Source organism: Ambystoma mexicanum, chromosome 3p (assembly GCF_040938575.1).
Source record: "Ambystoma mexicanum isolate Mex_15411 chromosome 3p, UKY_AmexF1_1, whole genome shotgun sequence".
Lineage (NCBI taxonomy): Eukaryota > Metazoa > Chordata > Amphibia > Caudata > Ambystomatidae > Ambystoma > Ambystoma mexicanum.
The window spans coordinates 308,853,061-308,880,002 of NC_090925.1; the positions used below are offsets into that span (position 1 = coordinate 308,853,061).

Consider the following 26,942-nt stretch of genomic DNA (forward strand, 5'->3'; position numbering starts at 1 on the left):
CAGAAGGCGTCCTTAGGTGACATTACCCACAACGGATGTCGGGATATTTAAATCAGCGACCGCTTGCATAAACTCATTCCAGCCGATGGGGGCATTTATCATAGACATGGGGTGTTGATTCGTAACACCCCATACTAGAATCATGCAGGTTTGAGCCCCTTACAACTCTGCCTCTGTAAATAAACTCTCCCCTATCGGTCCATGAGGCCACATCCTTTGCAAGTTCCATCTTATGTAGCAGTAGTTCCGCATTAGGTTTATAGCACTGGCCAAGTGTATTTACCACATCCGCCACTAACAGATCTGCCCCTGCTGGAGCCTGCATGCTGCTAGATTCTTCTGGGGTCATGTATAAAGTTAGTTTGTTTTCCTCTGCATCACTGTGACGGGTGTGGTTTTAATATTTATGCAGAATATCCTTATATAAGTCTGCTTTCTCATGCACCAGTAAATCAGATCTGTTTAAAACATCCCTCATTTCCATTTCGAGCCGCATGGTGGCAACCTTCCGGATATCCCAAACCGCCATGGGTGTGGGGGTCGTCAGACTATCTAACTGACGTTTGTCCACCAGATACATTTTGTGGGTGTGCTCCATCACTCTCCCCCGAGTAAGCTGGTGATTAGCAGTAGGGTAATGCCTATAAAAGATCCTATAAATCCGCCAGCCTGAGAGTCCACTTTTATTTTAGCATTTAGCGATATCTACTTAGTGACATGTTTTTTGATGATTCGCTTGTTCTTTTTCAACACACTTATTTGACGGTGTGCTTGGGGGACACGCCTCTTTAAAGTGTTCTGTGCAATCTCCAAAATAGCGACCACCAGATCTTCAGAGTCTGCGGCTAGAATGGCTTTGCGCTGTTCAGGCGTGTGCATATACAAGCATTTTGAGCAGCTCAATGTTTCTTAGTACGCGTGTCGACATGATGAAAGCACGACCGGCTACTAATGTGGTATTGTGATTAATGTTTTTTAAATGTCTTTTTAGGAGCATAAACAGCGGGTAGCCCCGGTGGAAATATATTGGTGCGCAATCTGTAATCCTGTAGAGTGCTTGTTAATAAATTAACCAGAAGATATCCTTAGGGCTTACTGATGAAAAGCCTCTATAAATAACACTTTTTGACAAATACATTTGTCGAGCTATCACAGCTAGTTGTTGTTTATCCCAAGGTTTTTTAAATAACACTATACAACTAGTGTTTAGTATTATAGATCAGTTGCTCTTGCCATTGTTGAACAAGTTCTGCATGATGTAACATATGCTTAGATTAAATTGATAGGAATAATGAGTAAAGGCTTTTTTGAGCTTGGCACCCTGGCCAACCTCGGTCATCAAATCATCCACGATGATCATATTCACCATGCTCGCAGGCAATAAATGATCGTCGCTAAGACACTCAGGCAAGGGTGTTGCTAGCTCTGGAAAGGATCAGGGGCTAGGCTAATGTTGGGACTGTGGGAACCCATGGTTAGCTAGTCTTTTGGTTGTATCCTCTGAGCTTCTATCCGGGCTACAACCAAAAGACCCAGGGCTATAGCCCCCACATCCCCCCCAGCAACGTCTCTGCTCGCAAGCATACATTCTACAAAACGAAGGAGCTTAAAATGCTGTTGCAAGGAAGTATAAAGAGGTCGCCAGCAATTGTACAGCCAAACAATATTATTGCGGTGTGGGCATTTTCTAGAAGTTTTCTAACAAAATAACTCTTGCTGCAGCTGGAAGGCCCTGCCAGCACATGCGTGAATGGATGTTGTAGTCTGGTATCCATAAAGACGAATACTTGAGGGTTAACTGATATCTACATGTGAACCCCCCGGGCAGGGTTAAATTACAGCAGGGGTTAGCCCTTCAACCTTGTTTAAAAAAAAAAGGGGGAGTTGCTGAAACAACCACCACTGTGTCTGGATGTCTATATTTGGAATTTAAGCGCTACGTGAAAACCTACAAATGAAATGCATGGCCTTCTCTAGCTTACCAAGAAGCGGCGAATAAAAACATGCGACAGCTTTTGCATATCTGTTTCAACAATATGGCTTTAAAGACTACTAAAACACGCATATACTGTGTATGATACACGCCATACCTTTAAATGCTGTAATGAATCATTGGTGTATGACAACCCCCTCCCAAACCCTCAAAACAATGTTCACAATTAAAACTGTAATGGCTACCATCACATCCTGTAGTGCTGTTTGTTGGGGTCAAAACCACTATCTATAGCGTCCCATAATTGGCGCCTTGATAGCAGTGACAGCGCCCCATCTGCATGCCTTCTGGTCATGACAAAACAATAGGTGCCATTACAGGGCCTTGGGCTTGAAAATAGCAGCGCTGTGCAAAACCCCCAGCCGCTTGCTGATGTATTCCCATGGTGTCGGCTGTGTGCCCCCCTTGAAGCATCCCAGGAGCCACACTCCATTGTTGGTGGCCACCCCAATGATTTGTGGGATAAAGACCCAGAAGAAACAAACCTCTCCAGCAACACTCTCTGCAAATCATCATTATGTACATCCATCCTTGTTGATTGTGAGACCCCATCACCCATATCCATGGACACCCCTAGATCCAATCCCTCGGGCCTTAATGTCTGGAAGATTGCACAAGCCGTGGGACACCTTAGATCCATGACATCCGTGCCTGCCGACTGCCACGATCCACATGCTAGGCACATTACTGGAACAGCACAAAAACCATAATGTTTTGTTGCTCCCCCAGATGCTCCTTTATCACTCGGAGTCCCCAAACATTTCTTTGGCTCTTGCTGGGGCTGTTATCCACCTGTGTCCATTGCCAAATCTGAAGAACAACTGTGCCGCATTGGGGCTTGAGCCACTCTGCTGGGCCTTGCAAGAGGCTGCAACCCATCAATGCCCCTTGCTGGACCGGCAAAAACATGTCAGCCCATCTTCAGGCCCTCAAAACATCTGGGATTTGTTGAATCAGATGCACTAATCTCTGTAAATCCAGCAGCCACCGAGTGCTGCGACCCACAGGCCATTTTTCAGGGTTTGCCCACTGTGTCATCCAGCTGTTGGAGTGTATGATGTCAAAATAATACAAGAAACATATAGAAGAAGAATAGAACATCTTTTAAACAGTGGTATTCAGCGCATTATAATATTCACTAACAATATTCCAACTGTAGCAACACTCGGCATATTACAATTTCAGCGTCAACACCTTAACCCTGATGTAACAACCAAGCAATGGACCCCTTAAAAATTGAAATTTCCATCCGTTAATATAAAAGAATCTCGGCTACCGGACTTCATCAGAGGTGTGATCTCTGATGCATACTCAACCCCTGTCATGCCCAGCCTGTCAAACTATACATTTACAAAGCCCTGCATTTTACTGTAATGTATACCACTTTGCATGCACAAAACAAAAATGTAAGCAGTAGCACATACTTAAAAATACAGAATGAGTCCAGCACTTTGTACAACATGAACTTGCACAATAATTTGAACTTAAAAGAAGCCACCTTTTACATCAAGCACCTCTTTTAAAAATATTAACCATCAATATTGCAGCTGTAGCAACACACAGCTTGTTGCAAAGACACAGATTGCATCCTAATGCCAATGTAGCACCCTAGTACTTGTACCATTTAAAAAACAAATCAACCTTTCCATCCACTTGTGTGAAAAATTCTCGGCTACACCATTTCAGCAAATGTGTGATCTCTGACACATACTCAAACCTGGTCATGCACAGCATGCCAAATTATAAATTCACAAAGCCCTGCATTTTTAAAGCTGTCAGTATTGTGTGAAACACATGCAAAGTTAAAACTGTATTTTAATTTACTAGCACACTGTATCACACATCAAACTCGCAAATAACAAAGCACACATTGCAGCTATAAAAATGGAGTCCTAACACTCTAAGCCTCCCAAGCACACAGAGCGCTTTGCTTGCACAAAACAAATAATGTCAATTGTAGCGCTTTGTCCAGGCCCTGAGTCTAAATTGCAAATATAGATTTAATATGTTTGTGCTGGTTAATACATCAACATAGGCTCTCATCCGCTCATCCTCTGGATGGTTACAGGTCATTTGGTCGAAAATAAATGGTTGACAGGACAAATGGTCGACGCAATTTGGTCGAAAGACAAATGGTTGAATTTATTTTTTATATTTTCACTTTTTTTGGGGGGGGCCCCGGGGATGTCCCCCCCCAACAACCTTTTTTTGCTCAAAAACCCTTTTATTCCCTAAGCGAAAACCTGAAAAATAAATATATAAATAAAAAAAAGAATTCGACCATTTGTCTTTCGACCAAAGTGCGTCGACCATTTGTCTGTCGACCAAATGACTGGACAGCCCTCTGGATATGACACAGCCCCAACCTATGTACACATAGCTAACATAGGCCCCAAGAAACACTAAATTATTCAAACAATACATGAAAATGCAACTAGGACATGCCGTCACATCCCTATTGAACACTGAGCAAGCCACAGTAATCACAGTATTGAGAAGGAGGACTTGTGAAGCCCTGCAGAATGTCCCAGCAGTGAACAAAATATAAGTATAGATAAAAGCCTTCCTTATCTCTCCCAGCACACATTTTTCAATCAATTTAATATGCCAGCTAGCACAGAAGTTGCAACCACAAATACACGGTGCATCTACATATTATTAGAGCACAAGTCTTAAAATAGCAAAAAATAATAGACATAGTTTTTAAAAAACAGCTGACCTTTTACTGCCCTTAAAGATGGCTGTTAACAATGGGTGCTGTCCTTCACCGCTAAAACTACCAGATAAATTCTTCCATCAGAATTAAACTCCAAGTCAAAATCCACACAATCACAAACAGCTGTTCCTCTTTGGTCAAAGCTGACCCTTTTATGGGATCACAAAAAAAAACACCCCCTCCCTGCCACCTTTGGCTAATAGAAGCACATGGTCGGTACACATATCAACAATCAACAGACATGTACCATGCAATGTGTTCTCTATGACACAACAAAATGCACATTATATCGACATTCCCAATATGATGCACCTGTTTTCTATTTGGTTCATATTGCCATTGCTACCTCTAGATAACCAGCTGTGTGTATCAGCTGTGTGTATATCTTTTTGCGCCAGCACTTACGCAGCGAAATACAAACACTTCTTATCAATAGCCTCATGTGTCTTTTTTGCTGAGGTCTGCAAAATGCAAACATTTCTGAAGAAACTGGATTACAACATTCATTCATGAGCTGTGCTGATGGTTATACAGCAAAATATAAATCGTTGTTATTAATAGTCACAAGTGTCCTTTTTGGTGAGGTCTGTAAAATACAATGTCATGCAATCATAAGTATTTAAAAAGCAAACTCTTCTTGCTGACTAACAAGAGATGGTTCTGCCATTGATATTTTATCTGACAAAGGCCTGCCTGCTCTGTCCATGCCAGCTGTCTTTTGTATTGCCACTGTAAACCAGCCACTGCGCTCTGTCATTTTGTATTTTACCAGGGTAATATTTTTGGCTTTTATGTAACTCTGGTGAAGACACTTTACTTATAAAGCAAATTGCTTTCATTGTTTAAAAAGAAAACAAGCATTGACAAAGGCGTTAGTTGGTGTTTTTGTATAGGTATGGTAAAGTTAAAGTTTAATGGTGGTGGTGATGCTGTATCAACTTGGTTCAGACGCTTTATTTAAAAAGAAAATAAGCATTGACAAATCCAATCGATTGATTTAAAAGGTTCACTCTTTATTTAAAAAGGCAAACAGCAGACGTTTGTGTAACTCTAGTGAAGACACTTTGCAGTCTGCCATTTATATTTTGCCTTTGCGATATATTTTACTTTTGTATAGGCTCTATGCAACACACTTTGCTTATAAAACACATTCACGTAGGGTTATTTTGGGCTGCCAGCCTCTATTTAGAGTCTGTATAAAATCTACATCCACATTTAATGTTACTAGTTGATGGAGCTAACAACTCTAGAAGGTTATTTTTAGACCCTGTAGATTGTCTAGAATTGAATGACCTCATCTATACAGTATATAGATTTTATGTCCAGTTCATATAACATTGATGTACATTTTATATCAAAATGATATCAACCATTTTTTTTAATTACTTTTTTTTGGCCAACTGCATCTAAAAGATGTATATGAATTTTATATCAAACATTCTTTTGTATGTTCATTTGTATATAACTTTCTATATTAAAATATGAATTTGGGGATATTTTGAATTTACATCATATAAAAAAGATATCAAAATGTGTTGATATCATTTTTGATATTACATGTCTATTAACTGTATATCAAATCTATATCCAAGTTTGATATTACGAGCTAATGAAGCTAACTCTCTAGCCGTGTCAGTAAAATTATAACATCATGACGTCATCTATACTATATATAAAATGTATATCCGCTTCCCATCACCTTGGGCGGAAACCCTCTCCCGCTGCATCGCCATGTACTCTACAAAACCCTAAATTCACAGTCCCTGTCTTCAGAGCTCACTTTGCCCTCCATAGTCGGTCTAGCAGCACCGTCGCCACTGCTCCAATGTTTACATCATTTTTATATAAAATGTATATTCACTTTATATCATAGTGATATCAAAATTATACCCACTGTATATCAACTATACATTTTATATCAAAACGATATAAAAAAATGTGTCATTTTGTATATAAAATGTACATAAACTTTAGATCAAAACCCTATCAAAAGGAAGTCTGGACTAAGGCCGGAAGCACGGGGCATGCCCACCTGTCACAATGTTGATCTGCATGTTAGGGGCCCCCATTAACTACTCACCTCCTACCTATCAACCTCGATCTCCAGCTTCTATCTTTCTTGAAATTTGGGGTCTGCCCAATCCTCAATTTGCCTGTTCCTTCTTCCCTGATCACACTATCGCTTCTGATCTTTCCCCTTGCCATTCACTGGAACGCCTTTCCCCCCCGATATTAAAACAGCAACAACTTCAACTCATGCAAACCAGCACTTACGGTCAAACTACTCCAACCTAAAGGTGCACACACCAGCTCACTCAGCCTAAAACCCCCATGCCTTCTAGTACTACAACTATTGCCTTCCACCTCTTCCATCTCCTTTCAAGTCTCAGTATATTTCCTACTCATATTTGTCCCTGGTCTTTGTACTACACACCACCCCTCTCCACCACCCCCCATCACCACCAGCTAATTTACCAACTATCCAATTCTTGTTAATTCATTTAAAAGACACCTGCCAATTCAGGATTGTCCAAAGTCCTTTCCATAGCCTGTACATTTTTTTAATCAATACCCTTGCCCTCATCTATCTATATATAAATATATAAAAATACATATTGGACTTTTCAGCCACCAGTTAAAGGATTGTTTCAGCATTGGAAGCAGCTGATGAAATTCTTCTCAGGATCTTACTCACTGCTCTGATTTCAAGTTCAGTGCCTCTTAGAATAGATGCATATCATCCACCTCATAACATAAGGGAATGCAAAGCGACATTGAGAATAGGTGCTTTAACCTCCCTGAAAAATCTAGGGCATCTAATGAGCTATACCAAAACAGATAATTTTAAACAAAACTAATGATTCAAGTGTAAAATTCATGAACTGTGAGTCAAATGTTTGAAAAATCGTATTCTTATGAAATGCATAGCATTGTAAAGAGAATGTCTAAGGCTGCATCATTGTAATTTTTATAGTTGTTATGATAAATGATTGTAAAGTTGATTTATTCAACTAAAATAATCAATTAAAAAAAATTAAAAATAAACAAGCGACATCATTCCCAGCAAAGCCTTGCATGGCCTTAAAGTGCATTGTGAGAAATGTAGTTTATATTCTCAAAGGACAGTACTTTGTCCGAGGAGAGCTTCATAAGAGCTAGAGCTGTGTCTAATACAGCTGTCAGAAATTGTAATTGTCATTTGGATGAGATTCAATTGTAACTAGAGAGATGTTAGGTCCTCAAAACTGGGACATTTACCCTCCCGTTCTTCAAAACCGGGACTTTTACTCTCTTTCCCCAAAAACGGGACTTTCACCCTGCCTTTCCCCAAAACCGGGACGTGGTTTTTGAATTAAAAAAACAACTCTTTGGATGGGGGTCAGAGGGCCCAATTCCGGGAAATCTGGTCACTCTAGCTTAATATGAAAGTTAGTTGAATTTAGTAGCGTATTGTGATCCCCATTCCTGTGTCCGTGAGTGGTGTTCATATTTGTGAACGGCTGTCTCAATTTTAGTTTTTTCTCATAGGTATTTATTTAGATACACTTCTTTGAGACAAAACTAATGGTATACAACGTATTGGTCTAAGTGGAAAATATGTGGATATAGCATAATGCATACGTTTTGTAAGTCCCATAGAGTTCATCAGAAGGTTGTCAGACAGTAAAATGAGGAACAAAAAAAAGTTTTAGACATAGCTTTTACCTAGAAAACCAGCATTGGCAAACCTGAGATAGGCATTTGCCAGGGACTACCATAATAGCACTACCTGTGAATAAGATGCAACAGCAGAAACATGGTGTTTGTGTACCTGGGAATATGGCAACACTGCCTGGTAAATGTTTATCAAATCAAATACCTATACAGAAGCCTAAACTTTGATGAGCTTGGGCTGTTAAAAGCAAACATTTTCAAAGACTGCGCAGACTGCTTTGCGCCGCTCTTTACAGCCTTCATCAATGCGTCCTTTAAATCATGCATTATCCCAGCTAGCCTCAAAGAGGCCTGGGTCTACCCCCACCTAAAAAAAAACTACCCTCGACCCCCTTCAACCCAACAACTACAGACCGATAACTACAGTGCCACTCCTCCTGGAATTATTGGACAAAGCCGCACACTGCCAATCCAACACTTTCTGGAAACCCACTCCATCCCAGGGACCAGGCAATCAGGCTTCCGGAAAGGACACATCACCGAAACAGCCCTGGTGGATCTAAAGAGTCAGATCACCCAAATCATGGATAAGGGCAAGCCAGCCCTATTGCTCCTCCTAGATCTCTCAGCCGCATTCGATCTGGTTGATCACAAGACCCTCACCTCATACACTCAGCCAATTTCTCTAAAGAATCAGCTCTCTGGATCACCTCCTTCCTCGAAGGAAGAGCCATGAAAGTCTTCTTGGACACAGCTAACGCCAACCCACTACAATCCATTGCGTGGTCCCTCAAGGATCCTGCACTGCACCCACACTTTACAACTTGTTCACTAAGCCTCTCTTTGACAAACTCGACTCACATGGTATCACGTACACGAACGACACACAAGTACTTCTACCTCTCTCAGGATCATACCACGAAGACGCCAAGGCACTCCACACGATCTACTCCATCATCCAGGCTTGGATGGCAGTTAATGGCCTCTGCCTTAATGGAGACAAGACTGAGATCAACAGAGCACCCTAGAAAAACTGAACAAACTGTACGCCAACTTCTCCATTGACAACACCATCATCCCCATATCCACAGCTGTCAAGACACTGGGAGTATACCTAGACTCCTCACTATCAATGACCAGACAAGTCAGCGCAATCATTTCCTCATCTGCGCATACCACCAAACTTATAAACGCCATCAAGCCATACCTCTCAAAACCTAACTGCCTTTCAATAGCCAGAGCAACCATTGGAGCCAAACTGGACTATTGCAATGCCCTCCTAACAGGCACATCGGCAAAAAAGCTTAACAGTCTACAAGTCACACAGAACAATGCTCTCTGGGCCGCTCTTAGCATCCCAAGAACAGAGCATATCTACCAGGCCAGACACTCAGCCCAATGGCTACAGGTCAAAGAACGGATTACACTCAAAATCCTCACCCTCACACACAAATGCCTCTCTCTCTCCGCCCCGTACTACCTATCAGAGACCATCTCCAAACCCTCCTCCTCACGTCCCACCAGGACGCAATACACCAACTTACTTCATATCCCACGCATCAAAAATGCCAAAGCCGGTGGCCTAAGCTTCCCCTACATTGCTGCCAAGTCCTGGAACACTCTACCTGCAGACATTAGAGCGGAGAACTCACTCCCGATTTTTCATAGGAAACGTAAGACCTCCTTCCTTGCACAATAATATGTGACACTCACTAACCTATGTAAATATACTGCACTGTTAATTTGTACAAATGTCATACCTGCTCCTTTAAATTATGTATTACTTGTGTATATGCAACTAAGATATGTCTGTAACAAGCGCCACAATGCCCCCGGGCTGACGTGCGCTCTACAAATCCAAATAAATAACTTCGGATGTAAGGACACAGAGGGCCTGATTCATGGAATATTCATGGAATATTTGCACGGTTCAAAGTGTCTTTGCACTGCTGAAAAGTGACTTTGCACTTCCGACAAAAACCCTGATTCATGGAACTGTGAAAGTGTATTTTTTCAGTGCAAAGTCCTTTTTGCAGTAAAAAATTAACTTTACACTGACTTTGCCCTGAACAAATACACTTTGCACAGTTCCATAAATCAGGGTTTGTGTTGGCAGTGCAACGTGACTTTGCACCGGGCAAACGTAACTTTGCACCAGGCAAAAGATTCCATGAATCGGGCCCATAGTGCTTATAAATCAAGTGCCGGAAGGCACATTTGGTTAAGACATTTTATTGCACCAGGAGCGCATTTATAGCTGTAATTAAGCCATTAACTCTCAGAAGACTGCTAAAACACTGGCATGCCCTTCACAGAACAAAGTTTGATCAGTGAAGGGCCTGCAAGTATTATTTCAAAATCAGTCTTCTAGGAGTTAATGGCTAATCTCTGATGTTACTGCTTGATAAAGGAAGCTCAAAGCGATCCAATGGGGATGTGTTTTGGGTTGGGAGTGGCCACATGGACTAGCATTGCCGGAGGTGGTGAGTGGGTGAGTAAATAACCAAACACCCATAAGGTGTGCGTCCTGCCTCACATCTTCACTTCCCATGACAATAGTTTCAGCGTGTAGGCAGAGCTTTTTGCACCACCGACTTGCCAAAACTAAAAGAAAGATGAGTGTATCTTTCAATTTAAACTCAATTGTTTGCAGCAAAGGGTATGCTAGGAATTCAGTCCTAAGGAGTTCAGTCCTCACATGCTTACCAACAGAGCAATATATCTGGGATGAGAGCAGAGAGATGCTGACACCCATTGGGAAATAGTTCTCACATCCAGCAGTGCAGTGAACATATATGTTCAGCAGGACCATGTTTGTTCACCCTTATATGCGTCTGTAATGTATGCAAATAAGTACAAGACTATTGTGAGTCAGTAGGAAAAAAACAGCCATGGTATTGTAGCGAAATCCCGAACTGCAGCATGCAAAAACACAGTTAGAAAAGAGGATGTGTTATTTCACGCCTGCCCCACTGTCTAAGAATGAGGCCTGCAGGGGGCATTCAATCAATGGATTCCTATATCAGCTGTGTGTTCACATCAGGCTTTCTCATTTATGAAATGAAACTTCATTAAAACAGAACTAACTTTATTATTTAATGAGAATAGCATGTGTCACAGGAATACGCACAGACGAACTATAAAATGGCGGCTACACTGGCAAAGCAGAACAATGCAGGCCTTCTCTGCAAAGTGTCTCTGCAAGAGGGGTTACAGCCTGAGGAACTTTGCTTGTACAATGCTCGAGCACAGGGGCTTCAAACGTTTGGTGCTCGAGATGGTTTGGACTATAACTCAAATATCCATAGCCAGCAGAGTCAACAGCAAGGGATCATGGGAGTGGTAGTCCAAAACATCTGAAGCGCCACAAGTTGCAGACTCCCGCTGTAGCAAACGGCTGCACTCTTGGAATCCTGAGTGGGCATGCAGCTATGCCAATTGTTCTCGCATGTTTTTTTCCACACGCGTCTTGAGTCGTTCTATACCTGTAGAAGTGGATGAGTGCATGTATGAGTATGCATGTGAATCTGAGAGATTTCAAGGGGGACACAGTGCATGTGTGTATGGAACTGCGCCTGGGTTTGTATGCGGGGAATGGTGGAATGAATAAATTGACATGTGTCATAATGACAAGGACTCCTTGTGTGACTGACTGCATGTGTAAATGACTGCATTGTGGTTATGGTGGTAATTCAGAATATGGCTGACCGTGGACCTAGTTTACAGTTTGGTGGTATTTCTTTTGGAAATACTGTCAAACCCAGTTACCATTATCACATGACGTAACGGGAAGGGTTGGCATGATGGCAGCTCTTTAGTTATTCCCCATTTTGGAGCCTGAGGGATCGGGGATCGTTAAATTCTCCATGCAGTACTAATTACCACATGTGTGATGGTTTTGTGTGGAAATTTCCTCCACACACAACCTGATGGAATTTAGAAGTTTCCATTTGAAACTCTACATTTGGTGGTGTTAAAAAACTGGCAGTTATCCCGTTAGCATCACTTTACCCGTTCATGGTCTCTAGGCCCAATACCCAAAAGGGCGCATACTGCAGCGCAATTTGCAGTACTTAGGCCTTCCGGCTGCGGGGTCTACAGACAGACAACGACGCTGGATTGGGGTCACAGCAGTTAAGTGGCGGGGGCTGAGGAGGAGAGGGAAGAAGGGCAGCAGGGCTGCAAACAGAGAGGGCTTGCGTGGGGTGAGAGACGCCCAAAGAGGACAGAGAGAGGGGACCTGGTACAAAAGACCAACCTTTCAGGGGCGGCTTTCACAGGCCATAGTATTTAGAACATGATCCCTTTTACCATTCCGGGAAACCCCAAAAAAGCCCTTATATGTGAGTGACTAGGTATGGGTGTCTGGATTTGTGAGGGACTTCACATGTGGGTCTCAGAGTAATTTGTTGCATTGGTAACTCCATTTGTGGGTATTATGGTAGGTAGAGGAGCTCAATCTGGAAGTGGGTGGGTGACCTTATTGGGCTCCCTGTATGAGGGTTACACCATGAGAGTAACTCCATGTGTGCGCTTGGCTGAGAGAATGACTTCATTCATCATTGCGCCAATAGTATTGCTTTGACGCAAGTGTGCCCACACGTAGGTGTAAGTGAGTCCTGTGTGACTGGGGGAAGATAATCCACGCAACAGTCATTCCATGTACACGTACGAAAGTGAGAAAATATGCAGGGTTTCAAGTGAGCGTGTAGGTGTTGCCACCTGTGAATGCACCATTGACTTCATATGTAAGTGTACATGGGAATGCATATCTATTTAGCTGCAGCTGGCTGCATGCACAGTTATGGGATCGATTCCATATGCGGTCATGCAAGGAGGCCATGTGTGGTTGCTGTATTGACTTCGCAGTATGGTTTCTTAGTAAGCAAGTCACTCCACAATGTGGTAAACTAGTCAGTTGACATGTATGGTGTGTGAAAGTGACCTGATGTGCAGCCGACTGTCTCTTTTCCTGTAAATGTGGTTACTACCTTCCAGTCTTACTGTTAGGAATGAAGACCGGGACCGGCTGCGGAGACCCTCACGAGACGCTAAGCTGGAGACCATACCAATCTGTGAAGCTTGGTAAGTGCACTGATGCACCCATCTCCTTGGGCATAGGCATTCCTCCAAGCTCAGCAGGGCAGCGGTGGCTTGAAGCAAGTGACGCTAAACTAAGGGCCGCATGATTGGTTACCCTAACATAGGTCTCAGTTAAACCATGGGTGGAGGGGTGTTTAGGGGTGGTCTTCATGGGTCTGAGCTCAGAGAATGTTTCAGGAAGGACCAGTGATGGACAACTCACTGGGCCTCATTACGAGTATGGAGGTAGCCATGGTGCATACCGGGCTCCAATACCGGGTTCCTTCAATGAGGAATAACCGGGTCATTCCAACATTACAAATGGCCCGTTATTAGCTCCCTCTTCCCCTCGCGGGACCCAGAAAGGACGTCTGGTTTTACCAGACATCTGTTCCGTGTCCCGCAAAGGGAACCTCGTAATCAGCGCTCCCGCAAGGGTCGTAATGAGGCCCAATGTCTGCATCCTGAGGGATGGTGCCCAGTTCGATTGAGTAGAACACATCTTTATCGATCCACAGCAGTCTATCATCCTACCATTAAAGCCGCCCCATGACAGGCAAATCTACCAAAACCAGTCGACATGAGGCATTCTGATTGAACATTGCACATGGAGCTCAGCTGGTAGTCAATAACATCTCATATTTCTCAAGTAACTCTGATTCTCCTGGTTGGCATTCCCCATTAGGCAACATATTTTAGTGCATTTGTCATGTAGTGTAATCACACCAGACACAAAGTCGCAAACTCTGACGCAACACAAGCCATTCACCCAATCACAGGGGGCCAATTCACTTACTAGTGATCTTTGTGCGATCATATATCTTTCCTCTTTCAGTGTTGTTCTTACATCGTGGGTTCTTTGTTCTAGACCTAGTAGGGCATGTGTTTGTCTCACTAACGCACCATAGGAACCAGCACTTGATGGTACTGTTAGTGGAGGCTAAGGTTGGAATCTGCCTGGATATCTATGGGGAGGATAAACATTGGAGGATGCGTTGGGAATTTTCAATGCACCCAACCATGGCCTTCCTGCAATTTGTGCATCAGCAATATACCTATTTCAAGGACTAGTTTTTCATCCTAGGTATCCTCCTCAGATCCATAGCCTCTTGAATTCTTCAAATGAGTTGAGATGTTTGCCTAGAAGATGTTTGCATAGATATAGTTTTTACTCTGCATGGAAAATTGAGTCTGTGTGTTTATAACTCCGACCACCTCTAAGGGGAAAACTCCCAAAATACTCTGCCCTCAGGCAGAAGATACCCAGGACGAAGAGCTGGTGCTACAGGCAAGTAGCTTTTGATATCCCCAGAGATTTTTCATCTGTCAATGCTTCCCTGCGGTTATATAGGAACCTGGAACACCCCTTTCTGCATATTATTCGTAAATGCAAGTTCCCCATCCATATAAAAGGATCTCTGTGCTGTAAAACTCCTGTTTCATGCAACAGGAGAAATCCCGTAGAACAGCGCAAGCAGTTAGCCGTTATTTGGTATCTTTCTCAGATTTCGGATACCTAAGTAGATTACCCTCAAATGACCATCCTTCAGGAAGGAGAGGCTTTAAGGAACCAAAGAAAGGATTTAAATAGAATTTTCAGGATTACCTGCCCTAACTGAGAATCCGTGCTATCAGCAGATTTCAAGCAAAATGCTTACAAAATGTGTGGCTGACCCTTCCCTAGAAATCCCTACAGTTTATTCACTTAGATATTTCACAAAAGTGCTGCCTTTGCAATTTTACTTTTCATATGCGTGAGACCTTGAATTTCCAGAGTCAGAAGGTTTAGGGCCCGATTCATGAAAATGTGCGCAGAAATCCCGCAAGGACAGTGTGCCGAGAAGGACACTGCGCAAGCCTGTCCACAAAGAAAAATGCATGCCCTGCGTATTCGTGGAATTTACAGCGCAAAGTAACTGTAATCGTAAGTCACACCTGGAACTCCCCTGACATGCCCCACGCAAAGCAAACAGCCAGAACAGCTACCTTTGAGTGCTCCCCTGGGTGCGAATACATGCACCCTTCAAACATTGTTTGTGGTCCCCCGCAAGCAGGACAGCATCTCAGGGACACTGTGCAGGGTCTCACGTAACTGTATCTAGCACCCCGACAACATGCGTATGAAAAATCGTAACTCGCTAATTACTTGGGAAATCTGCGTGTGACCCCCATAAACCGTTCCTGCACCCCTAAGTTAGATCAGAACTCTGGTTATGAACACGCACCCCTATATACGACATGCAACCCCACCTCCATGCTGCGATTCCTACATGCAAGTGTACTTATGCCTGCCTTCGGGTGGCGGATAGTACGAAGGATTTGTGTGGCCATTTCCTGGCCGAGAGGTTGCGCGATTGAATCCATGAATACGTCTCGTGCCACGCAAATGTGGGCGTGCGAGGGACAGTCTGCAGGCCATCCCTCAGAACATCCACTTTTTTAGCAAGTTCTTCCACATTTTGGGTATTCCACCCCCTTCCCAGCACTCTGTACAAGCCACGCCCACATCTACATGGAGTCTCACGCAAGGCCCTCGACGGCTCACAGAGACATGCCGAGCCTGCGCGAACTCCACGCAAGTCCAGGAAAAGTACAGCGTATTCGATTCCATGAATCAACAAACGCCGCTTTGCGCGCAGTTTGGCGCGGAAGTACCCTATTTTCCACACAACTCATTCGATGAATCGGGCACTTAGTTCCTTGTCTGTAACAATACTTCTCCAGCGTCGGTATTTTTCATGGATTTGCATGGTAGAATAATTCCCCATCATCATGCTAGTAGTCCTCAGTAAACACATAAGTGAATAGCCGTTAGAACAGAATTTTAACTTACAGCCTCTCTACCTGGTTCCTTTTACCACTGAGCGAAAGAAAAGGCTGAGGCACCACCCCTGGGCCATGTTAAATGTACATAAGAAATCCAAGTGCGTGACACAGGCATTCTCAAAGGCCTCGCAGCAAAGCGGTTAGGCTGCATGTGAATCTGAAAGATACCAGCGCTGGAGAACTACAGTTACAGAGTGTAACTAAGCCTTGTCCAGGACTGGGTTTTAACATAGACTAGACAACAGAGCAGGAACGAGAGCAGGGGCAGGTTGGGAGAGGCTGCAGTCCCTCTATGAAAACTGTCCACGTCCCTAAAATAGTGTCTGACCGTTCAGGTGGCTCCATTTCAAATGTCCAACAAAGATGGCAGCATGAAAGGCAGTGGTTGGGGCCTTAGCTTGTGTGGAATGAGCTGTAACACACTCACTAACAGTGTGCCGTGCAATATGCTGATGACACTTATTGCAGTAGGTAATGTTGCTGGCCAACCACTGCTTGTAAATGACCAGACCTTTACGGGCGCCATCAAAGAGAATGTGCAGCCAGTCTGACCATCAGAAGTCTTTATCCCTAGAAAGATAATTTCAAAGACCCCAGCATACATCTAGAGAATGCAGTGTCCTTAACAGTGTAATCAGCTTGGACAGGGCCACCGTCATGTCTTGGCTAGAAAACCAGGGTCCAGGCAAAGAACAACTTTAATTCTGAAAAATCTAGTGTAGGGCTCCTCGGATTAGATAGGGTGACTAGACGTCCCGGTTTTGCTGGGACTGTCCCGGTTGTTGGTGCTCTGTCTCCCTTCCTCAAGATTATGTTTCCATTGGAAACTGCAGTGGTCCTGGTTTTTGGTAGTCGGTCTTTATAGCGGACAGGCATGAATGGACAATCTGACACAGAAGAAATGTTGCATTTTACAAGTTAAGAGTGGGGGCTGAAGGAAAGACACAGCCTTACACCGGCTGATTGAGCACTGGCGGAAGCAAATGGCGACCAAGCTGAACCAAGCCACGAAAAGTGGAATGCTGTTTACAAAAAGTGCAATAGAGAAGAACAAAGATCATGGGCTACGCTTGAGGACTCCCACGCACACAATCCAGTAAAAAACGTAAACATGGCTCCCAGCGCTAAAAGGTTCCATAGGACATAAGGTTCTAGATAGGTTGTAAGTGGAGGACTTTCTTACTGAACAACCTGGCGACAGGACTCTATCATAACATGCGAATATTTGAATGATCCAATGCTGGAGAACAATTGTGTGTGTATATAGTAGTAAAACCTATATGTCCCAAATAACTGCCTGGGCACCCGTATATCGTTTGTGTTGCTCAAATTCAGCACAACCACCGCTTGGCATCTGTGGTATGAAAGCACTGCCCCGGGGGATTGGCACAGAATACCGACAGGGTTACAGAGTGTTCTTTGCTGAAATCTGAAATGCCTTTTGGGAAAAAACCTGCCTGAGGTCAAATGGTCCAGTTTGTCTCTAGGAAAAACTATGCAAGGTCCATTAGCCAAGAAAAGCCTGAATCTCTCCGTACATGGGTGAACCCTGAGCCCGATAAGGACACCACCTTCAGGGCAAACACTCGAGTTCACAAGAGGGCGCTACATTACACAGGCCTATTGGAGCTGGCATCCCAGCCCAAGAGAATGCTCTCTTTAACCATTTAAGACCATATGAAATATTATAGATCTTGACAAATACCCTTAGAGAAGGACTTTCCTGTGGGCTGCAATGGCAGAGCAATGTGGAATACCTGACTTGGCTATGTGTAGCTTAGGGAGAGGGATAATGTGCCATGGGCATCTCACTGCGAGCCACACTGTTGCTGCCATTCACAAGCTGTGGTCGGAATGAGGGAGGCGTGGATACGGGAACAGAAAACCACAGATAAGGAAAGGAAATGAGTGAAGTAACAGCGAGGATGGACGTTGAAAAGGAGTGAGAGAGGCAGCAACTCCTGCAGCACTGCAAAAATGGTTTGTCCCAGGCGCATGGCACAGAAGCTTGCCTAAGCAATGCCGGGGACATACCACAGAAAATACACTGTGTAAGGGGGCTGGGATTAGGCCACGGTGGAGGAGATAGCTGGGAAGCAGGGGAGCAGGGGCAGCTGCACAGTAAGCAAGACTGTAGAGAGCTCAAAGGTGTCGCCGGAAGGATGAGGCCTTTCAGAGGGTAGGTTGTGCAAGGATGGGCCGAGGGAAAAATGGACCTGAACATGGTGGAGACCCTGCGAAACCAGCTCTACTGTGACAAGTCCAAACATACCAAGTAGAATCCCAACCCACGACTGCATACTCAACCCGAGAAGATCGAGTAATGAGGCACAGCCCAGGAACATGGAGTAATGAGGCTCAACCCATGAAGATGGAGTAATGAAGCTCAAGCCTCGGTATAAAATCACCACTGATGGATAAAATCTATCAGCAAGAAGAAGACGGGCAGCCAGCTGCTGAGGAAACACTTTTCCATGAACAAAATAGGGTTCAAAAGCTGTCCTATATATCCTTTCCCTTATTAGAGGATAACAAGTCGTTTAAAGTCTTCCTACAGAATATCCATGCATTAGGAGAAGATAGCAAAGTTTACTCGCCGCAGTAGCTCGTGGGCCCTATCGTTCAGTCCCCTACGTTTGCCAAAGGCAAGATATCCAGCCAAAAGTCATGGCAGTAGCAGGCGCAGGAGTCCTTCTAAAATTATGAAGTCTGCAATTGCGTGCCTGTGTCACTACCAGGCTCTGCCCGCGAGCTTCCCTTTGGCTCATGTTACTTCTCTTCTCAATCCTCCACCTGCAAGTGGGCATATATAGGGGGAGAAACTAGGAGTTCAAAAGTGAAATGCAGCGAGTAGATTTATCTTACTCTTAAATCAGAGCACCCTGAGCCTTACCCATGGGGAGGCCTGCACATCTGAAATAGCCTTTGCCAAAGAACAAGGATGGTTTCTATGAACTACCTTACTTTCCATGAACAAGCGCAAAGCTCCTCGAGCTAGAAATTCTTCAATTGCCAGTCATTAGCTTAATGTCACTAGATGTCATTGGTTTAAAAGGTGTAGGAGCTAATTCATCCAAAACAACATATGGGAGGGCCTAGATCAATGCACTACAGACCAATCAAAATAAGACTGCTCAGTGAGGACATGGACGGTTGATGGAAACAGAAGGAGGCTGAACTCCCCCACACAGGCTCAATTCTGAATTAACTACGCTAATAGCAGTCAGCATTGACTCATCGTGAGATTCAGACTCAATGCATGACAGAACCCCTGAGCACCACCTTGCCAGAGCATCGACACTGGAGGTATCTAGGAGTATAGAGTAGCCCGTCGAGGCTTTAGTAATATGAAGGTCGGCTGAGGGAACCAATATGAAAGGAACCCCCGAAGTCTGAAGGAATAACTTCTAAAATAAAGAAAAAATAAAGGCCTCCAAAGTTACTACGTTGTCTCGTCAAAGTCTGCGTTTGATTAGGAACTAGGAACAACCCATGGCTTACCAATTCCCCTAGCAAATACAATGGTCACTAGCCAAAGTGAACATTCAGGTCGAAATAATTGGTTACAGGACGCTATTGCTTCTGAGTTATGGGAAGCATGTGTACAATAATATTGTGATGACACATAAGATGTGCCTTTCAAACACGAGAGAAAAGATGACAAGACATCCTAAACAATTTGGCAACTTCTGCATTCTCGGAACCACTCTTTTATGACCAGCTTGCGGAAGATTACAAAAAATGTGTCCTCCGCACTTTATGCGACAAGAACACAGGTGTATCCGTTCGTTTCCCTTCCACAAAGCTTGACACCACCCTTTCGGCATCCCCTCTCTGCCCCACTGATCTGTTGCACACATACAACCTTGTTAATAAGTTGCGCTAATATGGGCCACTGTGAATGGCCGTCACCAAAAGACATTCTGGTTTCTGTAGAAGGTGCGTGCCAGGCGTGCCAGGACCAAAACCAAGTGTTTAGATTGGTTAACAGACTTCACTTTCCATTTCATCATTTCACCTTAAGAAACATGTTGTTCTGAACCAGAGCAATGAGACAGCTGTTACAGGCATGCACAGAACAGGCTCAGAACTGGAGTTGTCCGGCTACAGATTCCATTACTGAGCTTTCCATGTGTGCTAGGGGTTGTCCCTGGCTGAAACAGAGGCATTGATTTGGCACATGCAATGATAAGTGTTTTGTTGACTGTATCCACTTTGGTAATGGGACCTTGAAGAGTGTAATGTCTGTGACATGATATGAATGGTTATTCCTCCAATGATTAATCTTTAAAAAATGCTCCAGTTCTGTTGCAAAGCCACTTCTCACTGAAATCCCTTAAACAGGAGGGACTGTGCAGCTACTTTCCCATCCACCAGAGTAAGATTATCAAAGGAATCGCCTGTTCAGTGAATGGTGTGTGTTTGGAGCAATGATGGGAGAGAAGGTTCCTGGTGTTGATAGGATTCTGCAGGGTGGAAATGATTTCTGGAAACATACAGAAGTAAACCGTGTTTTGTCTTCCTCTTTTCTGTCATGATTGACGTTGACAGCACCAAACCGAGCCCTGACGAAGTCCATGGCTGGGCTGGGTCCTTCGACAAGCTAATGAAGAACCCTGCAGGCCGCAACGTGTTCCGCGAGTTCTTACGGACTGAATACAGTGAAGAGAACATGCTCTTTTGGCTCGCATGTGAAGATCTCAAGACTGAGTGCAACAAACACAACATCGATGAGAAGGCCCGCGTGATCTACGAGGATTATATATCAATCCTGTCGCCAAAAGAGGTAATACGCTCTTAGGGTTTATGCAACCTGGTCAGCTTGGCTGGGAAGGGTGTGCGGGGCGGCTCTCTGCCTTTGGTTGGGGGAGGTGGTCACGAAGGCTACTTGTTTCTACTGTTTAGATCAGGCTATTGATAGGTGAATTGGTTTTGGCGAAGTCCCTAGTGACTGGAGATCAATTCCCCACATGAAACGGTAGAGGATCTACCAGAAAGAACTTACTTTGCTGCTGATTAGACATTTTTATTGTAATTGCTTTCGCTAGGTGGAATGAGTTTACAGAAAATAAATCCCACCTTGCTTGTGTAGGTGGAAACCATTGAGTGTTCTTCTTTACAACCCACTCAGTGAAAGTAACACTGCTTGACGAAGGGGGAAACTAGTACACATGTTAGAGATGGTATTCAGTCTCAGCAGGCTTAGTCATATAAATGTGGCACATAGAACTAGCAGAGATGGTGGGTGCCGGCTGCATCAGTGGAGGCTCCAGCCATTGGTAAAAATCCTGTCGGCAAAATTCTCTGCCCAACTCCATTCTGTAGCAGGGCATTCCCTACCACTCAGTGGTACAGAGCACCCATTGATGTGATATGTACCTTCGTCTGAATTACATCTTTCAAAGATTCACATGCCATTTCAATATTCCCCATCGTCAGGCTGGAAATCCTTGGTAACATTAAAACCAGTTTACATTTACATTTTAAAACGGTTGTCACTTATGGCTCTTTTACTTACAGCCAATAGACAGGTCCAATCCAGCTCCACCCCTGGAAGCATCTTCAGATTTTTTTACCACACGTAAAATAGTCCTCTACATCTTTTGCTGATTTGCATATAAAAACTACATTTTTTCAACACTTCCTCTACACTTGGAGAAGTTCCCAGTTCCAGATCTTCCATTGTTGGTCAGATCCCGACTTCTCGTCTCCTCTTGGTGGCTGTTTCGACTTCCATCGTTGAGGCCCTGTTGGTGTGTCCTTTTGGCATTATTGCAGACTCCAAGAAGAAAAGCCTCTTCAAATCATGTTCCACCCGTCACCTGAAGAATCTTTGCATCACAACATGGCGGCCTTTACTGTCCGTACCTAGACCATGACATCCACAACTGTTCCATATGTCATTCCTCTTCCAAGACACTCAAGGACCATCAGAGAAGGTTGGTAGCTTGGTTGGACGAAGATGCTGCGGCCTCCGATTCAGAGCAGACCTTTGGAACGTACTCCATCTTCTAAGAGGTTGAGGACCCACGAGGAGTCTTCCCATGGGAAGAGGCTGAAGAAGGACATGCCACACATGTTCTGGCTGCCAGCATCAACGGCACCATCGTTGATGGCCACAGTGGCTAAGTCTCCGAAATCCACGACTTTTGGTGCCCCATTAACATCCTCTTCTTCCACAGCTAATAAAAAGCAGCCAATAACGACTCCATCTGCCCCATTGACACCGCTTTTGTCGAAGGATCATAAACATGTCCAGCCCTCCACTCCATCTACAACTTTGGCCACTGTTCCATTGACATCCAAGGCTCCAACAAGGCCTTTGTCGTTGATGACCCCGTCGACGGTGCAAATGCCTCCATCAGCTACTGCCATGGCTACAACCACCTCATCCACAACCAAGGTGCACGCCTCATCATCTGGGGCCTCCTTTAGTCCTAAAGGGGTCTCCAGTACACAGGACTCCACAGTGGCTACTTCCAGCAGTCCCTGCTAATCCACTGGACCATTCTGGTTCTCCTTCAAGATGCACACAGTCTTGATTGGCTCCATAGGTGCTGCACGCAGTGCCAGCTCCTTCCATGATTCCTCTGTAAAGAAGACTGGAACATGTCTTCGATACAGACTTAGATGGTCCAGAAGGCATGTTCTCGGAGGACTAATATGAGGATGTCCTTCCATCATTTCTGCCACAACCTCCTCCTGTCATGCCACCCACAGGTGCACCTGTTGCACCCAGAGTGCCACAACCGAGACCGGCTCCCAGTCATCCAGAGCCCTCTGATATGCCAGAGGACATTCTGTCTACATTGCAGACGCTTATCTCGGAATTACAATCTAGATGACCTACTCCGTCTCTCCCTCCATGTCAGCATCTACCTGCAGGCCCGTTTCCTGCGCCTCCGCCTCCAACTGGATGCCCCTCACACGTTGCTACGCCGGACCCTCATCTTCATACCAATCTTCACATACCAAATCCGAGGATAACACCTTTCAGGGTGGTGTTTCTACCCATACTGATACCACAGATTAATTTGAGGGTCTGGTTCCTGAGGATGGTGACCCAGATGACCCTCCAATCAGAAATTTGCCCCCCCCCGCCCCCGACAAAATGGGTTCCTTCCATGCCCTCATGACCAGGGCAGCGAAATTGTTTGGTTTACTGCTGGAAGAATAGAAAAAAGAAGCTTCCTGTATCAGTGCAGGGAGCACATCAGAAAGTCTGTGGTCTCCATCCATTTTCTCAATGACATTTGGGATGATGGTATCTTGACCATTCAGAACCCATTGCTGGCTCCTCTCAAAGAGGACAGGTTTAAGAAACATAAGGTGCCTACTAAGGCCCCTAAGTGTTTGTGTATGCAGCCCAACCCAGATGCAGTAGGTTGTGCTGTGCCCCATAAGCACGCAGCTAAACCCTCCTCTCCATGCACGGCTCCACCCAATAAGGAAGGCAAACAGCTTAACTCCCTTGGGAAGCGCATCATTTCCACAGACATGACCACCATCAAGGCAGCCAATTCCATGACAATGCTCTCCCACTATGACAGGAAGTTATGGTTCAAGATGGGCCCCATCCTGGATTTCAGGCCCGATGACAAGAAAGAAGAAGCTTTCTCACTCCTTCGCAAAGGTCAAGCTATCAGGGATGGCTGAAGCCAACTCATTTTCGACTAGAGGTACCATCTAAGGTCATTGATCTGCCCTTCCACAGGGAGGGCCTCTTTGGGAAGAAGGTCGATGACACCCTTCAAACCATAAAGGCTGATACTGATATAGCTTGCTTGCTCGGTACACTTTAGCAATGACGTCAGTCCTTTCAGTCCGGAAAAGCACGTTTTTCTAGGACATCACATGACTACATGCCTTCTCATCAGTCTCAGTTGTACCATTCCAAGATGTGCGCCACATCTGACAGCTACAAGGGACAGTCCCAGGCCTACCGTGGCAACCAGCACCACCTAGGTTCCTCTCACAACTGGTGCCAATCCCCCAAGCAGACCTGGCCAGGCTTCACGTCTGCCCCTCAACTCTCACACCTCAGTGGCAGGGAGCCTCTCCAATTATGTGAAACAGTGACTCACCATCACCGGGGAATAATGGGGTGAACTTTGATTCAGCACGGACACACGGAGTTCATTCAACACCCACCCACTGATCCTCCCTCTACAAAAGTGGAGAAGCACCTGTCGTTGCTACAACATGAGATCCAGTCCCTCATTTTCAAAGGAGCTGTCGAGCATGCTCTGGTCAACCAGTGAGGCCAGGGTGTTTACATAAGAAAGAAATCTGGCCACTGAATGCCCATATCAGACTAATGGCTACTCAAGTTCATTTAGTCTCAAACCGTACGGATAGTCATGCTACAACACATTCGGAGTCAGCTGCAGGAAGGGGATGTTCTGTCCTCACTGGATTTAGAAGATGCATATTTTCATATTCCAATTAATCAAAACCACAGGTGGTTACTGAGGTTTACTGTGGTAGGACGGCATTACCAGTTCAAGGCCCTGCCCTTCAGACTCAAGTCCATGCTGAGGGTGTTCACAAAATCCCTCGAACCGGCAGCGACTCACTTCGATTGTTTGAGGCTGCACATCCACCCATACCTCAAAGACTGCATGGTCAGGGCTGCCTCTCTCCCTCTAGCCCGTAGACACCCAAAAGCTACAATTCTTTGGTTATCATTACTATGATTCACTGTCAATTATGCAAAGTCCTGTTTGGCTCCTCCTTAGCATGCTCTGTTCTTGGGATCCCATCTGAACATGTAGTCCTGCATTAGACGACACAGTGAAATCCATCCTTGTGAAAACCCACCTGCTTTCACGGAAATGGGTGCCTCAGTCTGCAACCTCAAGTCCCTATTGGAGATGTCTTCCTGCAATCTCCTGATCCAGCACTGCAGGCTTCGAATGAGGCCTCTCCAAGTTTTTTTCGATGTCCACTGGAAGCAAATCTTTGGGGATTGGGAGGACAAGATTCTTCTCACACAACCCTTCCAGGATGCACTGTTTCAGTGAGCACTATGCTCCAATATCACCCAACCAGCACCCTTCTGGCTGACGGACCATCAGGTAACTGTCACGACAGAAGCGTCTCTAGACGGTTGAAGAGCCCAGTTGCCATGCTAGTGGCCTCTGGTCACAGGAAGTGAAGCTGCTACATATCAATGTCCTGGGTGACCACCTTGTTTTACATCCACAAGCAAAGTATCGCCCATTCTGTCTTTAGAAGCTGTGGCCCTCTGGAAATGGGCCATAGCCCACAAGATATTTCCCATTCCGTCCCATCCACCAGGTATACACAACAATGTGGCAGTCTCTCTCAGCAGGGAAATGTGATTCTGCCACCAGTGGGAGCTTCTGCAAAGTCAAGTTCATCGCATCTTCCACCTCTGGGGAGTTCCAAACATAGATCTCTTTGCCACCGAGGCCAACAATAAATGCAGGGTATTCGCTAGCAGGGTCCCTCACATGGGAAGCCTGGGGAACGCGTTTACTTTCCATGGGATGGAACATTTCTTTATGCATTTCCTCTCGTTTCCTCTTGTCCCGCGAATCCTCAACATTTTCAGACAACACTGGTGCAAACTGTTCTTGGCGACTTGGCCTGGCCAAGATATTTCTGGTTATCAGAAATCATCAGTCTCTCTTCGGGACCTCCAGTCAAGTTACATCCACTCTTTAGCCTTCTCTCTAGAGAGAACAGAGCAGTGCTGCGCCATGACCCAATCTGACAGCCTGGCTTCTGCGTTCCTAGAATTTAGACAGATTCCTATGCCTCCTGACTGTCAGGGTATTGTCACCAAGCCCCAAGTATCTTTTCATGGTTTCCTGTTACAAAAGCAAGTGGAAATGCTTCAAGGTTTTGTATGCTGGACAGGAAATTGCTCTACTTACAAGCACAGGACGTCTTAGCTTACCTTGCATCTCTGGCGCTGAGTGGATTGGCACATCCCTCAATCAAGGTATATCTTGCAGCCATATCGAGGTTTACAAGTTCCCCTGGAACACCTTCTCTCTAGTCTCCTACCTGGGAGTTAAATGTGGTCCTTTCCAAGCTCATGGGTCCTCCCTTCAAGCCTCTACACAAGTCCAGTCTAAAGTGTTTGTCCAGGAAGGCTGCCTTTTTGGTTGCTATCATCTCTGCAAGGAAGGTGGGAGAAATTCAAGTTTTGTCGTGCAAGCCCCCCTACCTAGTAAGTCCAAGGTGGTTCTTTACACAAATCCTACTTTCACGCCCAAGATCATGTCTGTGTTCCATCTTGACTAACCTGTGGTTTTACCTGTTTTGTTTTGGTTTCCCCTCTGTTCCAGCTGAATGCCGCCTACATTCCTTGCAAATCTTCACAGCTATGTATGACACTTGGTCCTTTGGCCATGGGCAAGGGTCTTTCCAAGTCCTCCATTTGCCATTGGATATTTGCATACATCTCATACTGTCAACAGCTGGCCAACAGGCCCCTTCCTGGCAGTCCTAGAGCTGACTCTATGAGGGCTCTTTGCTGCTACTACAGCATTTCCCCTCCTTTCCCCTGGTGGATATCTTCAGGGCTGCCACATTGAGAACAGTGCATACCCTTACAGGGGTTCTACTGAGTCACCAGGGATTCCACAGAGGAGTACAGGGTCAGCCCATCTGTTTGGATGAGGTGAGAGTTTCCTCCAT

The 26,942-nt window shown here is 44.9% G+C and overlaps 1 protein-coding gene across 3 annotated transcripts in view; it reads left to right on the plus strand.

Moving 5' to 3' along the window:
- Positions 1–26,942, plus strand: part of RGS19 (regulator of G protein signaling 19) — a 395,346-nt gene that overhangs the window by 352,574 nt on the left and 15,830 nt on the right. For 2 of the 3 annotated variants that reach the window (XM_069650838.1, XM_069650836.1), the window contains 2 exons: positions 13,362–13,448; positions 20,823–21,057. In XM_069650838.1, the coding sequence (XP_069506939.1) occupies positions 13,362–13,448; positions 20,823–21,057 (322 nt within the window). The remainder of the gene's footprint in view (positions 1–13,361; positions 13,449–20,822; positions 21,058–26,942) is intronic. The other variant, XM_069650837.1, reaches the window with a different exon arrangement.